The sequence below is a fragment of the Cygnus atratus genome, chromosome 5 (assembly GCF_013377495.2).
Source record: "Cygnus atratus isolate AKBS03 ecotype Queensland, Australia chromosome 5, CAtr_DNAZoo_HiC_assembly, whole genome shotgun sequence".
Lineage (NCBI taxonomy): Eukaryota > Metazoa > Chordata > Aves > Anseriformes > Anatidae > Cygnus > Cygnus atratus.
This window is the reverse complement of record NC_066366.1, coordinates 27,913,375-27,931,144: the sequence shown is the minus strand read 5'-3', so window position 1 is coordinate 27,931,144 and position 17,770 is coordinate 27,913,375. Positions and strand designations below refer to the sequence as shown.

General features: G+C 44.1%; 1 protein-coding gene across 1 annotated transcript in view; it reads right to left on the bottom strand.

The window, feature by feature from the left end:
* Nucleotides 1-2,034: 2,034 nt before the first annotated feature.
* Nucleotides 2,035-17,770, bottom strand: part of TMEM229B (transmembrane protein 229B) — a 34,333-nt gene continuing 18,597 nt past the window's right edge. The window contains exon 3 of the mRNA XM_035540077.2: nucleotides 2,035-5,507. Coding sequence (XP_035395970.1) covers nucleotides 4,977-5,480 — 504 coding nt within the window. The 5' untranslated portion in view covers nucleotides 5,481-5,507 and the 3' untranslated portion in view covers nucleotides 2,035-4,976. The remainder of the gene's footprint in view (nucleotides 5,508-17,770) is intronic.

The window sequence follows — 17,770 nt, the reverse complement described above, 5'->3', positions numbered from 1 at the left end:
AATGAAGCTGATACAGTATTCCTCCCAGTCTCTCCCTCTTGACCTCCTGCTTTCCCATGTAAAACATTTCCATTGGAACCCATGGAATTAAGAGTACATTTAATAAGGCAGAACGCATTCCTGAGTAGGCCCTTGGGCTAACTCAGGTGCTGGAAGTGGCAGAAACACATGGCAGCACTCTGTGGGCCAAGGCTTTCTGCCTTTCAGCACGATTAACTTACCAGGTTGGAGCACAGTGCTGTATGGCTTTTAGTACCTCAGCCAGTCTAATGAGCACTCACTTGCATATCGCTAGGTGATGCATTTTTCCACAGAGATGTCGGTAGGGAATTCCTTAGAGAAAAAAGACGAGTAGAGATTCTGAACCTCCCGTGTACCTCAGAGCAAGTCCAGGCAGTCACGCTCTGTGGTGCAAGCAGACTTCTGCATTGCCACGTGCAGTGAAGATCTCACTGGGAAAGGGCAGCTGTGTATTTGAAGAAGCAGCACCTTTGGACACCGACCAACCAACCAGTGTCCCCCCAGCCCCTCCCTGGGACTTACTGCAGGACACTTCCCCCTGGCATCTGCCAGCTGACCGAGGGCCAAGAGCACAGCAGGTACGGAGGGCACCACCTCCTCCTGTCACTTCTCTCACGTTGGATGATCACAAAGCAGCGGCCCAAGTCCCTAAACCCTTGATGGAGCGAACCCTTGCCATCCTGGAAATAAGCCATTATAGGTGGTGCAAATTCATTGTCATGCTTCTTGAGCCTGCTCTTAAAATCGAAGTTCCCGCCCCAAACTGAGAATGACCTCTGTTAGCTTAAAGCCTGGAGTGGTGCTGAGCCACCCCAGCAGCCGCAGAGGGGCTTGCCCCATTCACCAGGCTGGAGGTGGAAGGAAGGGTTGGCCGCTTCCCCAGGGCAGGCTCCAGACACCTGAAGGGGCAGGTGGGAAGGCAGGTGCAAGCGGAGGCCATTTGCAAAGCAAGGACAGCTGAGGACAGCAAGGCCTCCTGAGGTGTCCCCACCTCTGTGACCCGACCTGGTGCCAAAGCAGCTGGGCGAGGGGGTGCATGGTGGGAATGGCTTCTGATTTAGCAGGGGATGCACCAGAAGAGAGATTTCCTTCTACAGCACAGGGTGGACGGCAGAGGGATGTGGTAGCTGCGGACGTGCAGGAAGGAAGCGGAAGACAAAGCGGCTTCCTTGTCTGCGGGTTCAGCTGCAGTTTGCAGGCAGAAAGACTGAAGCAAAGAACTTGGGTCCGCAAGCCTTGCCCTTGAATACAGGACACAGTGCATGTATTCAGAGCTCGAGATAAACTAAAATAGAAAAATATTTGGTTTCATTTCACATTTTAGTGGTAGCTCATATTTTATTCATAGTACCTAAAGAGCCAAAGTTCCTGTGAACGAAGAAATCCCCTTTCTTTCTGTGCAGGTTTAAGAAAAATTAGTCAACGGCAGAATAACGCTATTGACCTCAAGAGGACTTCAGCCACCAGCTCCTTAACTCTCCAAGCAGCTCAAGCACTTCAGCAATTCTTTACCTTTTATAGTCACAGGACTAGTCAAGCGAAACATTGATTGGATTATTCTGCTTTAATTACAAAATGCATTCAGACCAAAGGCATAATAATACCTGGTACATATGTACACATTTCTCTCAACTATAACACCAAAGACCAACATGCAGCCTCGCCCTGCTTTGAACCAACCACTTCCCTCCAGCAAGATCACTGCAATATGCACAGACATCACGACAATGCTTGAACTCCCCCTTGCGCCGAGGACACCGGATTGTATCTTAGGAAGTACTTCGACATCCTTTAGTGTGGACAGTACAGGAGATAAGCAAGACAAGGGAGGCAAAAGTAGAACCTCGGGTAACTGAAGCCCGTATCCCACCACCCACCACCCTCCCAAAAAAGCACCAATGGGCCACTTTCTCCTTGCTGCAGAGTTTGGACAAGGTGGATAAATCACAAGTGTTTTTTTTTTTTTTTTTATTGCTGGTGAACTCAAAACAGGCAACTTTAATCTGCTGAGGAAGATACACATACAAACAAATTGTTAGGCCTTGTGCGTTCTTTTTTGTTGTTGTTGTTTTTTTGTTTGTTTTGTTTTCTTTTTCCATAATGTAAATGTCTCTATAACTTCAGTCCAGCTCCTGAGCTCATGCTGAGCTGCCACCAAGATCCCAGTAATGTGCTCTGGGCACTTCCCCTGTAAGATGTTATCAGAAGCATGACACGTATTAAAAAGGGAGATTTTGCAGAAGAGACAAAGCCACATTGCTCAGAAAGGAGAAGTCTAGCTAACTCTGCTGCATTAGGTACATGGTAGTAAAACAAACCCTGTGATAACATGAGCTGTCCAGGGAATTATTTGAATTAAGAATTTGCTGGGTCCCTTTCTGTTTCTGGTGTGCAAGCTGCAAGTAAAGTGCACTTCTGGGTGTAAATTACAACTCTGTGAGGATGCAATATCTAGGTGGTACATCAGACATTACTGGAAAGCAAACTAAAACAGTTGTTACAATGGCATAAACAATAAGGATAATAGAATAAGGTATCATATGCTGCTGGGAAACCCATCCATAATTTGAGCACTGAAATATTATATCACTGTGAAAGAACCACATCATTTAGCGGGGACACATGACTGCATAACCAGGTTAGCTCTGTGAACTCCTCCTCCCTTAGTCTCATCTGCAGCTGGTACAGAGTCACCAAACGATCTCGCTAACTCCTTTTAAGAGCTTTGTAACAGCTAAGGAGAAAGCACAGATCCTAAGGATGTCCTAACGATGTAAGGATGATCCTAAGGATGAAGCTGAGGGTTTCTCCTTTTTGCCTCTTGTACAATGTCAGGTGACTATTTTGCCTTGGTCTACACACCTGAGACCATCAAGGCTGATAAACAACATACTGTTTCTCTGATTTCGTAATACTGGCATCACAGCAAGAAAAAAGAATCTGTTCAGTGTTTGTTCTCTTTTAATTTAATGATCTCTAAGAAGGGAACTCTAAATACCCACCTACGTATTCTGAGTGCTTCAGGAGACACTACACACCCCAGGGCAGATTTGATTAACTCCTTGACGCCACTGTTTTTGTGTGCCCGTTGCCAGCAACGGATGTCATGTGAGAAGCGGGGGGGAGAGGAATAAAATAATTGCACTCTGTGTGATACAAAAAGGATTAACACTGCCTTCCTAAGAGCAGAACCAACAAATAATTCCCCTCACAGGGCCAGAAGTGCTTTTCCCCTCAGGAATGGATGCCCCAGAGCAAGGAGCAGCTACACAGCCAAGCACGCCCTCTCAGAGGACCAACATAGAAAGAACCTGGCCACTTCCATCACAGGAGTGGAACCCTACAACCATACAAGCACACTTGCATTTCAAGCTAAATTCATCCCTTCTGCAGCTCAGTTGACTGTGATGGAAGAAAACACAAAATTAATCTGGCCCTACAGGACCATTACAGCAAACCTGCCTCTTAAAGCTGTTAGGAGTGAGGTACATCTGACAGATGGAAACTCCACGTTCATGGCTGACACTGGCAGCACAGACTTACCAAAGCAAATGATTTAATCTGTGGCTGCCAGTATCAAGCACCTTCTTTGCATTGCAGCTTTCCCCATACTCCGTAAATGCTGTCAACAGGACAAATTTCAAACTGCCCCCATGCAGGTAGCTCTGAAAGGGAGCCACTGCACTCCTGCACCTCCAGCTCTACTGCTGCCCTCACTGGAACCTCATAACTCACTCAGTGCTCTTCAAGGAGGGGTTTGTTTGTCTTTTAAAATAACGTGTCTCCCTATATCAGACAGCACAGCACACCTTTTGCTGCCTCCAGTAATTGCCATGAGAAAGGTTTGCTGTGGTTATTGAAAATAGATTTTGGGAAGGAAAAGCAAATCCTCTTGAAACACTGAGGAGAACACTGAGTCCTGGCTCAGTTCTGCCCAGTGCTGAAGGAGGTGACAGTCAGTGCTGGAGCACTGAATCGTGAGTACCACTTTAGCCACATGAAGATTTTGACCTTTGGTCAAGTACAATAGGTTGCAGCCAGACTAAGCCACCAACATCACCAGAAACAGATGTGGGAAGGCAGGCAGAAAACTCTTGTGGCGCGTACAGTCTCTACAAGATTTGCATGATTGGGATGGGAGCTGGAATCTGCAGCAGCCCTTCAGACAAGTTCTGCTTTGGGGAGACAGAGGAGATGGGAAGACTTATGCTATTTCTTGTGCCTTTTGCCAAGATTTAGATTGCACAGACTATGGTAAAATTCACTCGGCAAGAAAAGGCCTTTATTTAAAAAAAAAAAATCTAGTGAGTATCAGGACTGAGATTTCAAGAAGTACAAGATTTGTATAAATTCAGCAAGATGTCCAGCACCAGATCATGTTGTGGTGCAACAAAGAACCTTGAGGGAGGCCAATGGGACCTGAAGAGGGGAACACCATCTACCTCCCCAGCAGACTGCCAGTCTTAGGTTCCTCTTATCAGCAGATAGATTTTCCTTGTTCCTGCAGCATCTCAGGTCCCACAGGAGGTATTGGTTGCAAGCAAGCACCTGAATATTGCCTAATGGAGTAAGCCAATCACTAATTTAGCCAGCGTGTCCATGCCCATCCACTGATTATGTTTTTCCTTTTTGAATGCATTTCCACTGTAGCACTTTTCTTCTTTCTCCACATGAAACTGTAAGCCAAAGAACTGCTTTCATCTGTAATAAGTTAAAATCAGAAATGACCTAACTAACAAGTAACTGATATTGGTCCTTGGAGCCCAAAGAGTAAAATCCATAGAAAATCTATTGATTCCATTTTTTCCGGTATATCCCATGCACAACCCCATTAGAAAAATGGGGTTTATTAATCTTATCATACAGCTAGGAGCAGTACCTCAAAGCCAGAGCCGACAGTTTGTGGTAGAGGTCTGGGCTCTCTCAGATTGCTAACCGTGGTTCTGAGTCACTGTTCAATCTGTCTTCACGTGGCCGTTGGCCAAGGCTACAGGGAGAGTGGGGGCCCCTGGCTCAGCAGTCTCATCAAATCGCAAGCGCAGGGTGTTTCTGATCACCAGCTGCTCCATGATGAAAGAAGCACAAAACCAAGGAATGGCATACTCCAGGGTGATCAGGCCCATGAAGTCAAAATCAAACTGGGAATAGTCCCACGGGCAGGCATTGAACTGGCGTAGGATGAGGCCAGTGGTGAACTCCCAGAGATATGTCCAAAGGGTGTAAATGAAACAGCGCAGCAAAATGTTACACTTGTCTTTGAGATACAGATACATCTTCTCCACGATGAGGATGGAGGTGCCATAGATGAAGAGCGCCCACACACTGGTAACACCTGGGAACTTCCAGTTAAAGTTGACCACAAATTCCCAAGCAGCCGTAAACATCACCTCACAGAAATACCCGTGAATGGCATAGAGGTACCATCGGGAGAAAGCGGTCAGAGGCTCTGCCGCAGCCATCCTTCTGCACGCACCCCAGCAGGCACTCTGAAATGAAGACAGGAAGAGGAGTCAACAAGGAATTCACAAGTCCTTATCACCCAGACTGCAACATGCACAAATTTGTAACAACCACAAAGCACAAATTCTAAGAAATTTGAATTTTAAGTTGCCTCACTTTCACTACAGTGAATTTAAGCCTCGAGGAACTACGTTTCAGAAGGGACCTGGACAATGTCTACTGCTCTGCCTGAGGACTGGGATGCAGCTGTTTTTCCATCTGGTAGCAAGGAGGGAGCTGAGACGTTCAAGGACTTTGCCAGGAGCGAGGCTACCAAAGAACTTCTGGATGTAATCATCAGTAGAAAAACACAGGCACCTCAAAAGGAGCACACATCACCATCTTGATCATTTAAAGAAGCAGCACTGCCCCAACTTTTCTGCCTCTAACATGCAATTTTCAATGCAACAGAGTGTTAAAAACCTGAGTCCTTTCAGCTGTCTCCTACAACCTCCATACCCCAAAAGTTTATTGTACTGAAAGACTAAGCTTCGATAGAAGCCACAGACAGGAAACTGGAAGAGAAAATTGAGGTTTAACATTTTCCCATACCGCACCTTGCATCTATGCAGCTGAACTCTTACTTCTTCTTGATAAAGATTTCATGCATCATATCTGGGATTTGGAGAATAGTTTCTTATGCTCTCAGACTGCCCAGCACCAAGTCAAAAAGGACAAGAGAGCCATTGAAATCCGCTCAGATTTGGCTTCAGGACAGCAAAGCACAAAGGACGAGAATAAAAAGGAACAGCTGAGCATAGAGAGAGGTGGTTAGTCATGACAAAAAGGAAATGAGAACAAACTCTATTTGTCTCTACAGGAAGAAACTCGGTGAAGAGGTTTTTGAAAAGATACAATTTGCTTATCGTTGAACAATTTCGACACAATTAGTTTTTACACTTTTAGTAGAAATTTACAAGGTCCTAAGCATTGCTCTCCCATGCTACCTTCACTGGCACAAGCTGCTTAATTTTACTGAAGCCTGACAGATTTATACCTCAGTGTGAATTTGACATCTTTTGTTTTTTAGCAACTTTTCTTTCAAGGTGAGTTTCTCTTGACTCTTCATCAGGCACTACTTAACTTCTTTGCTCTGCACATGTCAACCCCATGGTACAAGGTGCTAGGAAAAGGTATCTTTTGTCTGAACAGGGATTATACAGCTACAGCAGGAAGGGAGACATTTTTTATATCTGAAGAGACAGACATCAAAAGACACAGAGGCCTCAGAAGTCATACCTATTGCTAGGTAAGGCACCAAGGAAATAAAGAACTGGCATTCTCCAGGGAACAAAATGACTGTGAAGTTTTTACTAAACTGCCAACTGTTGTATGATTTTCCTCTCTTCAATAAATCTAAGTTATTCTGCTTGTGTTACTTACTCCTTGCACTTCCCTCTACACCTTTATTACATGAAATGTATTTGAACTCTGATAGCAGCAAGCATCCACAGCATGCAGTACTGTCTGTAAGGTTTTCCTTGTAATTTCTGAGATCTCTTTACAAAGTTGGATCTTCGACAAAAGAAGTTATCCAAATGCACAGAAGGTCCTTCCCTCTCAGTCTGTCCCTTCTTCTTCCAAGCATCCTGCCACCAGTTATTTCTGTTGCCTTAGGCCTGCCCGCCAAAGCCTCACGCATATACAGCCAACAAGCCTTGTCTTCTTCTACCCGTGAAATGAAGATTTCCCCCATGAAATGAAGATTTCTCTTTCCTGGATTTGTGCACCACATAATAATCACCCATTTATCCTCTGCTTCTTTCTTACACTTTGCAAGGTATCTAGTTCCAACACTGGAAGCTTGTGGCTAATAACTGAACCACAAAACCAGGTCCGCGACAACCTCTGCAGTACAAATGAACCCACTACAACAATCAGATTACGATCAACAAAAAGAGTTGATTTATTTTGAATCCTAAGCCTTTCACCACAACTGCAAGAAGTCAAGCATCAATGTGCTAATACTGTCTCAGCATTTTTCTTCTCTTGTCAGGTGTCTAGCCAGCTGAAGTTGGATGGGAACCTCCTTCTGATGTGCTTGAAGGACAGCCCTCCCCTGCTGCCTGCTGATTAAAAGCATCCCTAGGCAGGGCAGATGCTGAATGGTGGCAGCCAAATATAATCTGGTGCTGGGCACTAAGCAAGTCCGTAAACCATTAGCTCCTTCTGTAAAACATTTCACTCAAAATAAGACAAAAATTGCACAGTAAAACATAGAAGGGAACAAACGATACCCTGGGAGAACAGGAGCCACATCTCATCCTTGCACAAGCTGCGGACACCACAGGGTAATGGTTACAAGTTGTTTGAGCATTTACGATAATGAACATTGCAGCCATTCCCAAGTATCTTGTCTGCCAGTGACACCAAATTGGCTGATATTTGGCAGGCAACATAGCAAAAGAAGGTCTTAATAGGGAAATGAGGGAGAAAAGTGCTGTTTGATTGGACAGCAATTAATGCCTAAGAACCATGCAGGAAAGTAGTTGCAGGACATTAGTGGGAGAGGCATTCAGACAGAAGGCTGGGTTCAGTAAGAGATGCAGACTTATGAAAAGCTTCAAATAGATAATTGATCTTGGTTATACAAGACTTTTAAGGGAGTGACAGTAATAAAGACCAAAAGGCTCTAATCATATGATAGCTATTCAGTCCCCTGAGGAAACCAAAAGGCATTAATCAGTGAGGTAGCTACAGTGGGATGGGCAGCAGCTTCCAGAAAACCAGAAACACAGCTGCCACTGATGCAATTGTCTCAGCAGAGAGCAAACAAGTCGTGGAGACTGCATGTGGATGGCAATGCTGGTACTGCTGCTGCTCACACTGCAGTGTTTTGTGGAAAACGGGGGGCTTCTTATTTCAAGGCTATGGAAACACCTCCCATCACCAGCAGATTATATTTCAAGCAGCTAGAGAAGTAGCTCCTCAAAATGCAATATTATTAGTAAGACTGAGCTAAGCCAGCTCAGAAGTTTTCCCTCTCTCCCCAGCAGGACCTTCTTTTCCAACTTGATGACAGAATGACAAGAAAGAAGGCAAGTCTGTGGAAACCACACCTGGCCCTCAGAGGAGCAAGCAGTCCCTGCCCAGGTGATGCTGGTGAGATGCTGGGCCAAGAGCCTCTCCACACACAGTAGACAAGGACAGGCCTAGCAACGGGAAGACTGTGAAGAGCTGTGCTTCTCTATAGAAATTTGGCTCAGAAAATGAGGGCAGGACTCTAGTCTAGGGCTGCAAGAAAAGGATATTATAACAGCACTAAGATTATCCTTTCACATTTTAGAACACCAACTCCAAATGGGATGTTAATCATCCGTTAGGTTGAGTAAGATGCAGATCAACCTGATGCACCAGGCCAAGTAATGAGACGGCTATACATCCCAGGCTGTACTGTTTCACATGCGAGACACTTCTGTGCAAGGGGAACACTTCCATACACACTTCCAGTTTTGCAGCTGAGTAGCCCAGGCAGACAACAGGCAAGTGATCAGAAAATGGGTTGATGGGAGACCAAGAGATAACGGTAGATTTGTCATGCACGAGCGCTGCAGGGGAGACATCAGTGCCTGTCCTATTTATGCCTGATTAAACCCTCTAGCACTGTCTGGTTCACTTTCTTTTCCCCCAAGGCTCTCCTTTGCAGTGGCTTTCTGTCCATTTCCCTTCTACCAAGCCAAATTGAGCTTCAGAAAGTCTCTCCCTGATTATCTCTTGTCCCCCAGAAGAATTATTTAGACTCACAGCCTCTGGACAGTTATAATAAGATGCAGTCAAGATACTCTGAATTAACTCTGAAATGCTAATAAAAGAAAAAAACAGACAAAAACTTGCATGAGACAATTCTTCTGATTGTCAGCCTTAGGCTGTTAATTCTGGCAGCTGCTTGATTCACCACAGGTGGGAATTTTAACTGCTGCAGTAAGTTCCTTATTCTTAACACCCATTTGTTTCTGCAGTAGTCAGGTAAAAAAAATAGGACTCAGTGTTATTTTAAAAATTCATATCTGAAGTGTTTACTAGTAATATTTAGTTTTGTAACATTCACGTTCATATTTCTAAGGAATGTCTTAGATACATCTATAACCTTGTGTAATATGTCATAATTACTTTGTAATTTCAAAGAGTAACTGCAGACAGAGAAGACCTGTAGCAGGATGCTTCAGTCTCTCCAAACAAGAGAACCGTGAGCATCAGACAGCTCTGAAATAGATGGCACCTGCCATTCCCTGACCATAAGCTCTTCTGCTTATGATATGCCGCTTCTTCAGACCCTTTTTATCCAAACAGCATTTATATAAACGTAACTGCTTTCTGAGCAATATCTTTTTAAATGTAATTCTTCCTATCTTATTTTCTATTTTCCCCTGTGAGTACGCATTAAATCAGCATGCCTGTGTAACCAGGGACAACATTGATGTGCTGCAGATCTGTCTTCAATGTTTTCATACAATTCTCACACAAACCATTGGGAGTAAAGATTTACAGAACACCAGCACTGGATTTGCCCCGAGACATTAGTTCATTAGTGCTTAAAGATTTATGCAGCAAAGTCTTAGCAGTACTTACGCGCTGAAGTCATAACTCTGAGCAGATATTCATCCTTCAGGTAACTGAGAGCCTCAATTAACTGCGGCTCAGAAAATAGAATTTCAACTCTACTGAAGCGTGGAATAGTTCCAGCAGATCGATTAATCAAGCCTCACAACGAATGCTAAAAGCATGCCACAGACAGATGTCTCTAAATACAGACTCGATGTCCCTTTCTTAGCGCTTTCAGGATGGATTTGGAGCTCTGGGATTTCGGTCAGTTCTGATGTATTAATCCTTTTGCTGCTTCTTTCTCTGGACTCCAGCCCTATCAGGATAGGCACTGTCTCCCTTCCTCAGAGTTCTACCAACACACCGTGTGTTGTGAGTTAGAAAGCACACCCCATTTTCAGTCTGCATCTTCCCCTTGTGTTTTTTTTTTTGTTTGTTTTGTTTTTGTCCCTATCTCCCTTCTCTTACAAGGTGCATCATTTCCCTGCCACTCCTGGTTCCTTTGCCCTGTTCATTCTGGACCTGCTGGCAGCCTCTGATCCCTGCCTATCTTTCAAATCTGTTCTGAAGAGAACTGGGATTCAGTTATAAAAAAAAAAAAAAGAATGACGACAAAAGAAGATTAAATGAATCCAATTATCAATCTAAGCCAAAGGGATGGGGAAGTGTGGCTGTTACCAGTAATGTCTGCGTGGGCTGCCCAGAAGGCACCATTTCATTTCTCAGCGTGGAGGAAGGTAGGGTCATCTTGGGAGGGAGCAGTAGGAAGTGTAGAGGGGGGAGGCTTTTCAGAGAACAAAGAGAAAACGTGAAGACGTTGCTAGTTTAAAGAATTTTCTGACTAACGTGATCTCATGAATGGCAATAGAAGTGCAGAAAGCTGAGAATTCATGAGCATCATGCATAGCATCACGTTACTGTAACAGACCTCTGCCCACATTGACCACCCTACCCCAAGAGCAAGCAAAGCAGCAGCTTTTCACTCACAGTGACCAAGAGGGATGTTTCCTATGTTCCAGATACAAGTTAAGACTCCTCAAGAGTCAAGCAAACAGAAGACTCACAAGACAAATCGGTGAAAAATGGCTGAGATAAAACTCAACATCTAGAACTATTATTCCTGAGTCTCCCCAACATCTTCGAGGACACAACCTTACCTACAAGCCTCCTGCTAGAACACTCCCCTGTGCCTCAACCTGCCACTCTCCCATTTGGAAAAGCTGCCCTAAGTCCCCAGCATGTGCAGACACTAGGGCTCCCCAACAAGCAAGTGTCCAGCAAGGGCCCAAGGGCCTCTGAAGCAGCCCCAGCATAGAGTGGAGGCTCTGAAGCCAGGGACCTGCTGTAGGAGCGGGCAGAGCCCCCCGTCAGCCCTGCAGAGGAGGGGACCAGCCCTGCAGAAGGTCTGCCCACAGGGAGCCTGCACAACCAGCCTGCAGAATCTGCGTCAGCTTTTCTCCAGTTTTGGGCTGCTCAATTGCTGGAAAGCCTTAAAATAAAGCTTTAACAGTAGCCCAGGTTTACTTTATTCTCTGCAGTGAGAGCAGAACTGACTTCCCAGAAGTGATTTTTCCAAAGCTACCGTTAAGTTTACAGCCTAGATCTCAGCATTGGTAGTTCCTGGTGGGCAACTGCCTGGCTCTTCACTGCCTGGACCTTCATTTCAATGCATGCACTTACGTACAGCGGCAATCCACATTCACGGCTGGTTTTGAAAGCTTGAGCTTAGCATGTTGCATTAGCTGACTGAAGCAAATCTGACTTTCAGAGAACATAATGCACATCATGGCTTACTAGGAAAAAGCAACCCAAAACAGAGTGATGAATGGAGAGAGAGAGTTTATCCTAAGAACATGCTGAGAATGTATAAGCTGTAGCCAATATCCTTTCCACTGCCACTAAAGAGCCTAGAGACATAAAGGAGAGACAACATTAAGGTCAAGACACAATGCTTGTATTTCATGATTTCTTAAGCCTGTTTGGAAATTCAGTTATTTTTTTTTTGAAAAAGTTCCCCCTCCTCTTTTTTATTCTCAGCAAATGCCCCCTCTCCCCCATTTTCCAAAGCTAAATGAAAAACAAGTATACCGGTCCACTCCTGATGAACAGCCCTACAACAATAGATTGATTTGGACAACTCAGAGGTCAATATCATTCTGAGAGTAACAACTAAGCATGCTTAACCCAACTCTTCTGAACAATCTGCAGCAACAAGGCAGAATCTGCATGCAGTGGAGAAAAACCAGGTTTGGCAATAAGAATGACAAGAAATCCAAACACATTCCACATTGAAAATGAAGCTTGGAAAAAAAGAGTCTTATGATCAAGGCACTGAAGTACGTGTATCTAAAATCCTAGCCTGCTAATAGTGTGACAAAATCCAAGTCACTTAAATCTGTGAAGAAAAGCAGTGTAAAAAGACAAAAAAAAATAGAACTGTAGACAGATCCAAGGCAGCCTCTCCTAGCCAGCTGCAGGAGAAACTAAAAGCAGCATTTCAGAAGTTGGCTGCTTCTTTTACTGGAGCATAAAAAACCAGCTTCTAAAAATTCTTGCTATTTATACACGCAACTGCAAAGAACTATTTCCTTCTCTTTTTATTACTCTTCTCCAGTGCACAGGCCTTTATAAACTTCCACTGTTCGACTGACAGTAGTTAGCTGGTAACCGGGTAGTGTAAACACCTAGAGCAAGAATCCAGTGACTCTTCATCTGAGGGGGACCACAACTGCTGCAGACCATAAAGAAATCTCGGATGGTGGCTTATGCTGAGTTATGTTTAAAGCTTGCAAGCACAAGACACTGCATGAAGACAGATAAAACAAGAGAGAGAACACTTCAAGCGCCTTCAGAAACAGGGCCCTAGACTGTCATCAATAGGGGAAAGATAGAAAGAAACTTTTTGAAGTCTCTTCATGGCAATTCTACATAGTTATTTTCCTCCTCAGTATTTTCTCCTCTAGTATTCTGTGAATATATATTTTCATTCCTAACATCAAACTACCACTAAGATGTGAAGTAACTAGTTCTTCCAAGTGCTATCTGCTATTTGCCAGGCTGTGAAACCTCAAATTTCCTCCTAACATCCCTGGAGGAGGAAACTTCATGAGTCCCAAATTGCTAAATTGTTCTTTTTTACCCAAGGAATCCTAGTGGCTCCTCTGAGATGGTGGCTATCTCATCTTAATTTCTAGTTCACTTAGGTTCTCAGAGGTAGAAATATCCCAGGAAGGAAGGGTAGAGCAGGATAAATCCCAGGCTCCTACTCGCCAGCTCACCACGTCTGACAAGATCCTGAAGTAGGCACCCATGGCTGCAGCTGGGAAAGGCAGCTCTTCTGAAGCAGTTTCCCAGAGAGTTTCTCCCACTAGTGCCCACCCATTAGCTTACCACGGGAATTACTCATGCCATCATGTCATCACTGCCTTGGCAAAGTACATAATCAGCAGTGGAAATCCATTGTATGGCCAAATAAATTAGCGGTGAGTTTTGTTCTCTATTGTTCAGGTTTATTTCAGTTCAGAAAGAACAGCAAGCAGCCTGTAACTGCTATCAGTGAGTATATCTGTCTTCACAGACCAGTCAGATTTCTCTGTCCTGAAAAACAAGTTTAAAAAAAAAAATAATCAGGTTTTAGGGCCTGGCTCCTACACAGCAGACATACTTCTCCACTGTGTTGGGTAGTTTGTTGCCACTTACATCTTTGCAAAAGCAGGCTTACATTTTCAGTGCTGTTATTTCCTCAAAGTGTCAGGAAGCTTATCGTCTGGGTTACAACTACATACACACCATCTTCACTTTTTATGCGCTCCTGCCATTTTCCTTTTTTGTAGGCATGAAGCAACAAATCCTTCATAAATCTCCAGTGTTTGGTGGTTTATAGTTCTCCTCAAATCAGAGTCTTTCATCTGACTGTGTGCTTTATATCCCAAGAAGGCAGCACCAGAGCCTTCCCACAGGGAGATCTGACTGAAATTATCAGCCTTCTGAAAGGTGGTAAGCTACATATGACGTCTTTCAAATAAAACAATAACTCGACATCTGCGCTCCATGTGGAACTGGCATTTGCCCACCTATTTCCACCTACCATTCAAGGAAGCCTCTTCAGCCATCAGTTTAACTCAGCATCAGCCCTTGAGCTTTCACTGCCTCATCCTGCAGCTCCCTCCTTTTCCAATCAGTCAGCTTATGAAGGTGCAGTCCCAGAGGTATCTCCCAGCACTGTTCTTCCAGCAGCAACATGTGCTCCCAGCTGCAGCTTCATGCACTCCAGCTCATGAGCCAGCGAGCCGGATCATAAGGATGCCCTGCTTCTCTTCTGACTACAGCTGACATCACCTTGGTTCCTGTCCAGTTCTTCCTGAGCTTCTTACTGCTTCTCTCCTAAGTCACAGAACTGAACTGCTCTCTCACGCTCCAATTGGGACTGGACCAGAGATATCTGCTTTAACAAAGGCAAACCAACACACCGTGCCTACATAATTTTTAATGCTATCTACAGATGTACACATGTATCAAAATACATAGGCACATATATGTTCTTATTGTTTGCTTTATTTGCATTCTCTTCTCCTCTAATCGACAGGGATGGATTTTTTCCCTATAATTACTTTTCATTATGTTCATTTTTTTTTTTATGTTGAAGTGACCTTCTGCAAACGCTATTACTGGATTCAGGATTCCTACCTGTGCCTGCCAATCATTTATCACAGCTCCACGGGGCAGGTTCAATTCCAGCCTTTACACAGCCCATATGAAAGTATATCCATTTAATATTATGCCTCTATCTTTCTTCCACATTTCCTTTTTTAACTGCAGCATGTCCCAATGACTATGCTTTACTAAACAGTTTCCCTGATAAAACTAGTGCACAGATTCATCACTCACAGGACAGCATTTTCACAAATAGCCTGTATTTATTAGTCAACATTCATCTAAGACTTCAGGTTACTTGAAATAAGACAGAAGAGTCAATACATATGTGCACAGGGATGCTTCGGATACTTCTGTATGCCAAGTCCAGGAATTCATCTTTCATAGCACAGGGTAGCCCAGATTATGAAATAAAGCGGTATCACAGCTTCAGATTGCTTTGCAGATTTAGCAGTTTGGGGGTGTGGTAGATGCTCAGATCCTATTCTTATTCACCCCTTAAGCCAGATCTGATGTACACACTTAGTCTTCTGAAAAATTCTAAACCATCTCTCGTGGATAGCACCTATCAAGCATCTCCTTCAGGACCAGTGGAATTTAACTGTATCATGTTAAGACCACCTACTTGCTAAATACCTGAAAAGGGAATTAACTCTCCACCTTCATAAGCTTCTACCTTAGAACAGAAAATCCTTAAGAACTACTTACTCTAATCCTAAATTCAGCAAGGAGGTTAAAATAATAGTCACCTCTTCACTCCTATCAGCTGTTGATCTGCACAGGAGATATTTTCCACTCTGAGGTGGAGAAAGATGGCACAGTCATGAAAGGTCAATGCACAAAGACAAAGGGATACCTGAGTTGAAGTCCACACACACAGCTGCCACAGTAAGAGGTGGAGTGATTTTCTGCCTTAAAACTGCTACTGTATTTGTGTTGGCTCTCCTAAGACTCAGGGAGCCAAAGCACAGTAAGAGAGGGAAAGCTGGTGAGAATTAACTGGAAAAAAAACTTTGCAAGAACTTTGCACTGAGAACAGAAGATGGATCTAAAGAAGTAGGGTGGAAAGACTCTGGAGTATTTGTAGAGTAGAAGGAAACAAGGAAGAGTGCACATGTAGAAATAAAACTAAGTGTATTAGTAGCAGAATCCTTGTAGGAGACAGATGTTGGACAAGTAAACTCATTGCTGTTTCATAACCACTAACTTCACCTAAGCAGATAATAGTGAGGATCCATAGCTCTCTGCAGCTAGTACAGCGACAAGACAAAACCTGGATACACGTTCCATCCCACTTCTTTCTACCCACCCAAAGTTTACAGCCTCCAAACTAGCCTGCCTCAGAACCTTGATGGGACTAGAAAATGTATTGGAAGACAGGCTATTTTCCTCTCGTTACTGACCTGCTGAGCGGTCACGGAGAAGAGGCAGCACTCAGATGGGGACAAGACATCTAAACCAGAGGAGATGGGGAAGACATGTAAAGACCCTCTCTGTGGCCAACCAGGGCAACAGACAAAAGACCTGTGAGAGCTCCACTGGAGCCATTTAGCCACATTATCTTCCTGCGCTAGCACACACAGAAGCAACACAGCTGGAACAATGAAACGGTTTTGTTGAGTGGCAAAGTTAAGTCCAGGGATGTAATTGTACTGCCAGGTTAGGAGAGATTTGCTCTTTGCAAGTCTTGCTTTGGAAGCTGAGCTGCCATAATAGAGAAGAATGGGAAGAGGAAGAGGGAGACAGTGGAATATGGATCAAAAGGCTGCTCTGGGATGAAAAATAACCTCGAGAGCACTGGGAGAAAAGTGAAAGATTGTTATCCTTGGCTGCATTTGCTGTCAGTGAGCTGACAAAACCCCCAAAATAAAAGGTGCCAAGGTAAGTCAAAGAGTGCTTCTCTGCCAGTCTTTTGTCTCAGATGACTCTGCTCAGAAGACTACACTGGAAACGGCTTCCCTTGACATTAGACGCAATTTTAGTTTTATAAAAAGTAAATTCTAGTCTGCTCTGCAGGCTGGAGTTCACTCTATGCTACTCTAGTTCAGCACTCCCTTCCGTCTGAAGAAGCTGCAGCATGCAGAAAGAGGAGAAAATGACTTAGCAGAGCCAGACCATCTCCACTGGCCTCTTTTAGCCTGAGAAAAAAGGGAAGACAACTATTTTAAAACCTATCTCCCCCAGCCTGGCACTGCAGCAGGGCACGGCTATCAATTGACTAACACCCCAACGGAATGCTCAGCAGCAGGAGAAGGCTCTTGGGTATCAACTCCTGCAGCCTCAGCCCTGGGCTAGCAGCACACATCACTGGCTGAGAGCTCCAAATGCCAGATCCTGCCATTGCATCCATCTGTCCCAAACGCTAACGTTATGGGTGAAGTGGGAGACAGGAGGAAAAATACCACCTTTCTAAAGCAGAATTTTATTAAGACAGCCAAGTTCATTGCATCCAGTTGTGTCAGAATACCTCGCAGTTAAGACATTGCCACCACAAGATGTAGCCAGGTATCAGAAAATGCAGGTACCAAGGGCCTGTACAAATGCACACAGAATGCCAGCCAGTGCCTCAAAGGCCATATCATACCATGTCATCTTTCTTAATTCACTACTACTGCAGAAGCAGCAAAATTTAAAAAAACTGAATCCTATTATTCTGTTACCTGGGCTTTAAAATAAAATGTTCTAAGACATAAAGCTCTTCTCTTTTCTCATATACATTTAATTTGCAATGATTGACAAAACATACCCTCATAATCCAACCACAGGCACTAATTAGTCCAGATCCTTGGCCATCTCAGAAAAGAAACCAGACACCAGCTGACTCTTTAAAAAAAAAACAACAACAACAACAACAACGAAACTTGCCTCTGGAAGCTGCTCTTCCCAAAACAGATGACTCATATCAATACAACACAGAAAGCTCATGTTCTCAGTCTCAGAATTTCTCTTTTCCTTTACAGAAGCACAGATGTAGCTTTGGACAGCCCAGACAGTACCTTTCACCAGCCCTGAATTCCCCTCACAAAAATACTTTGGTGGTCATACAGGGGCTTCA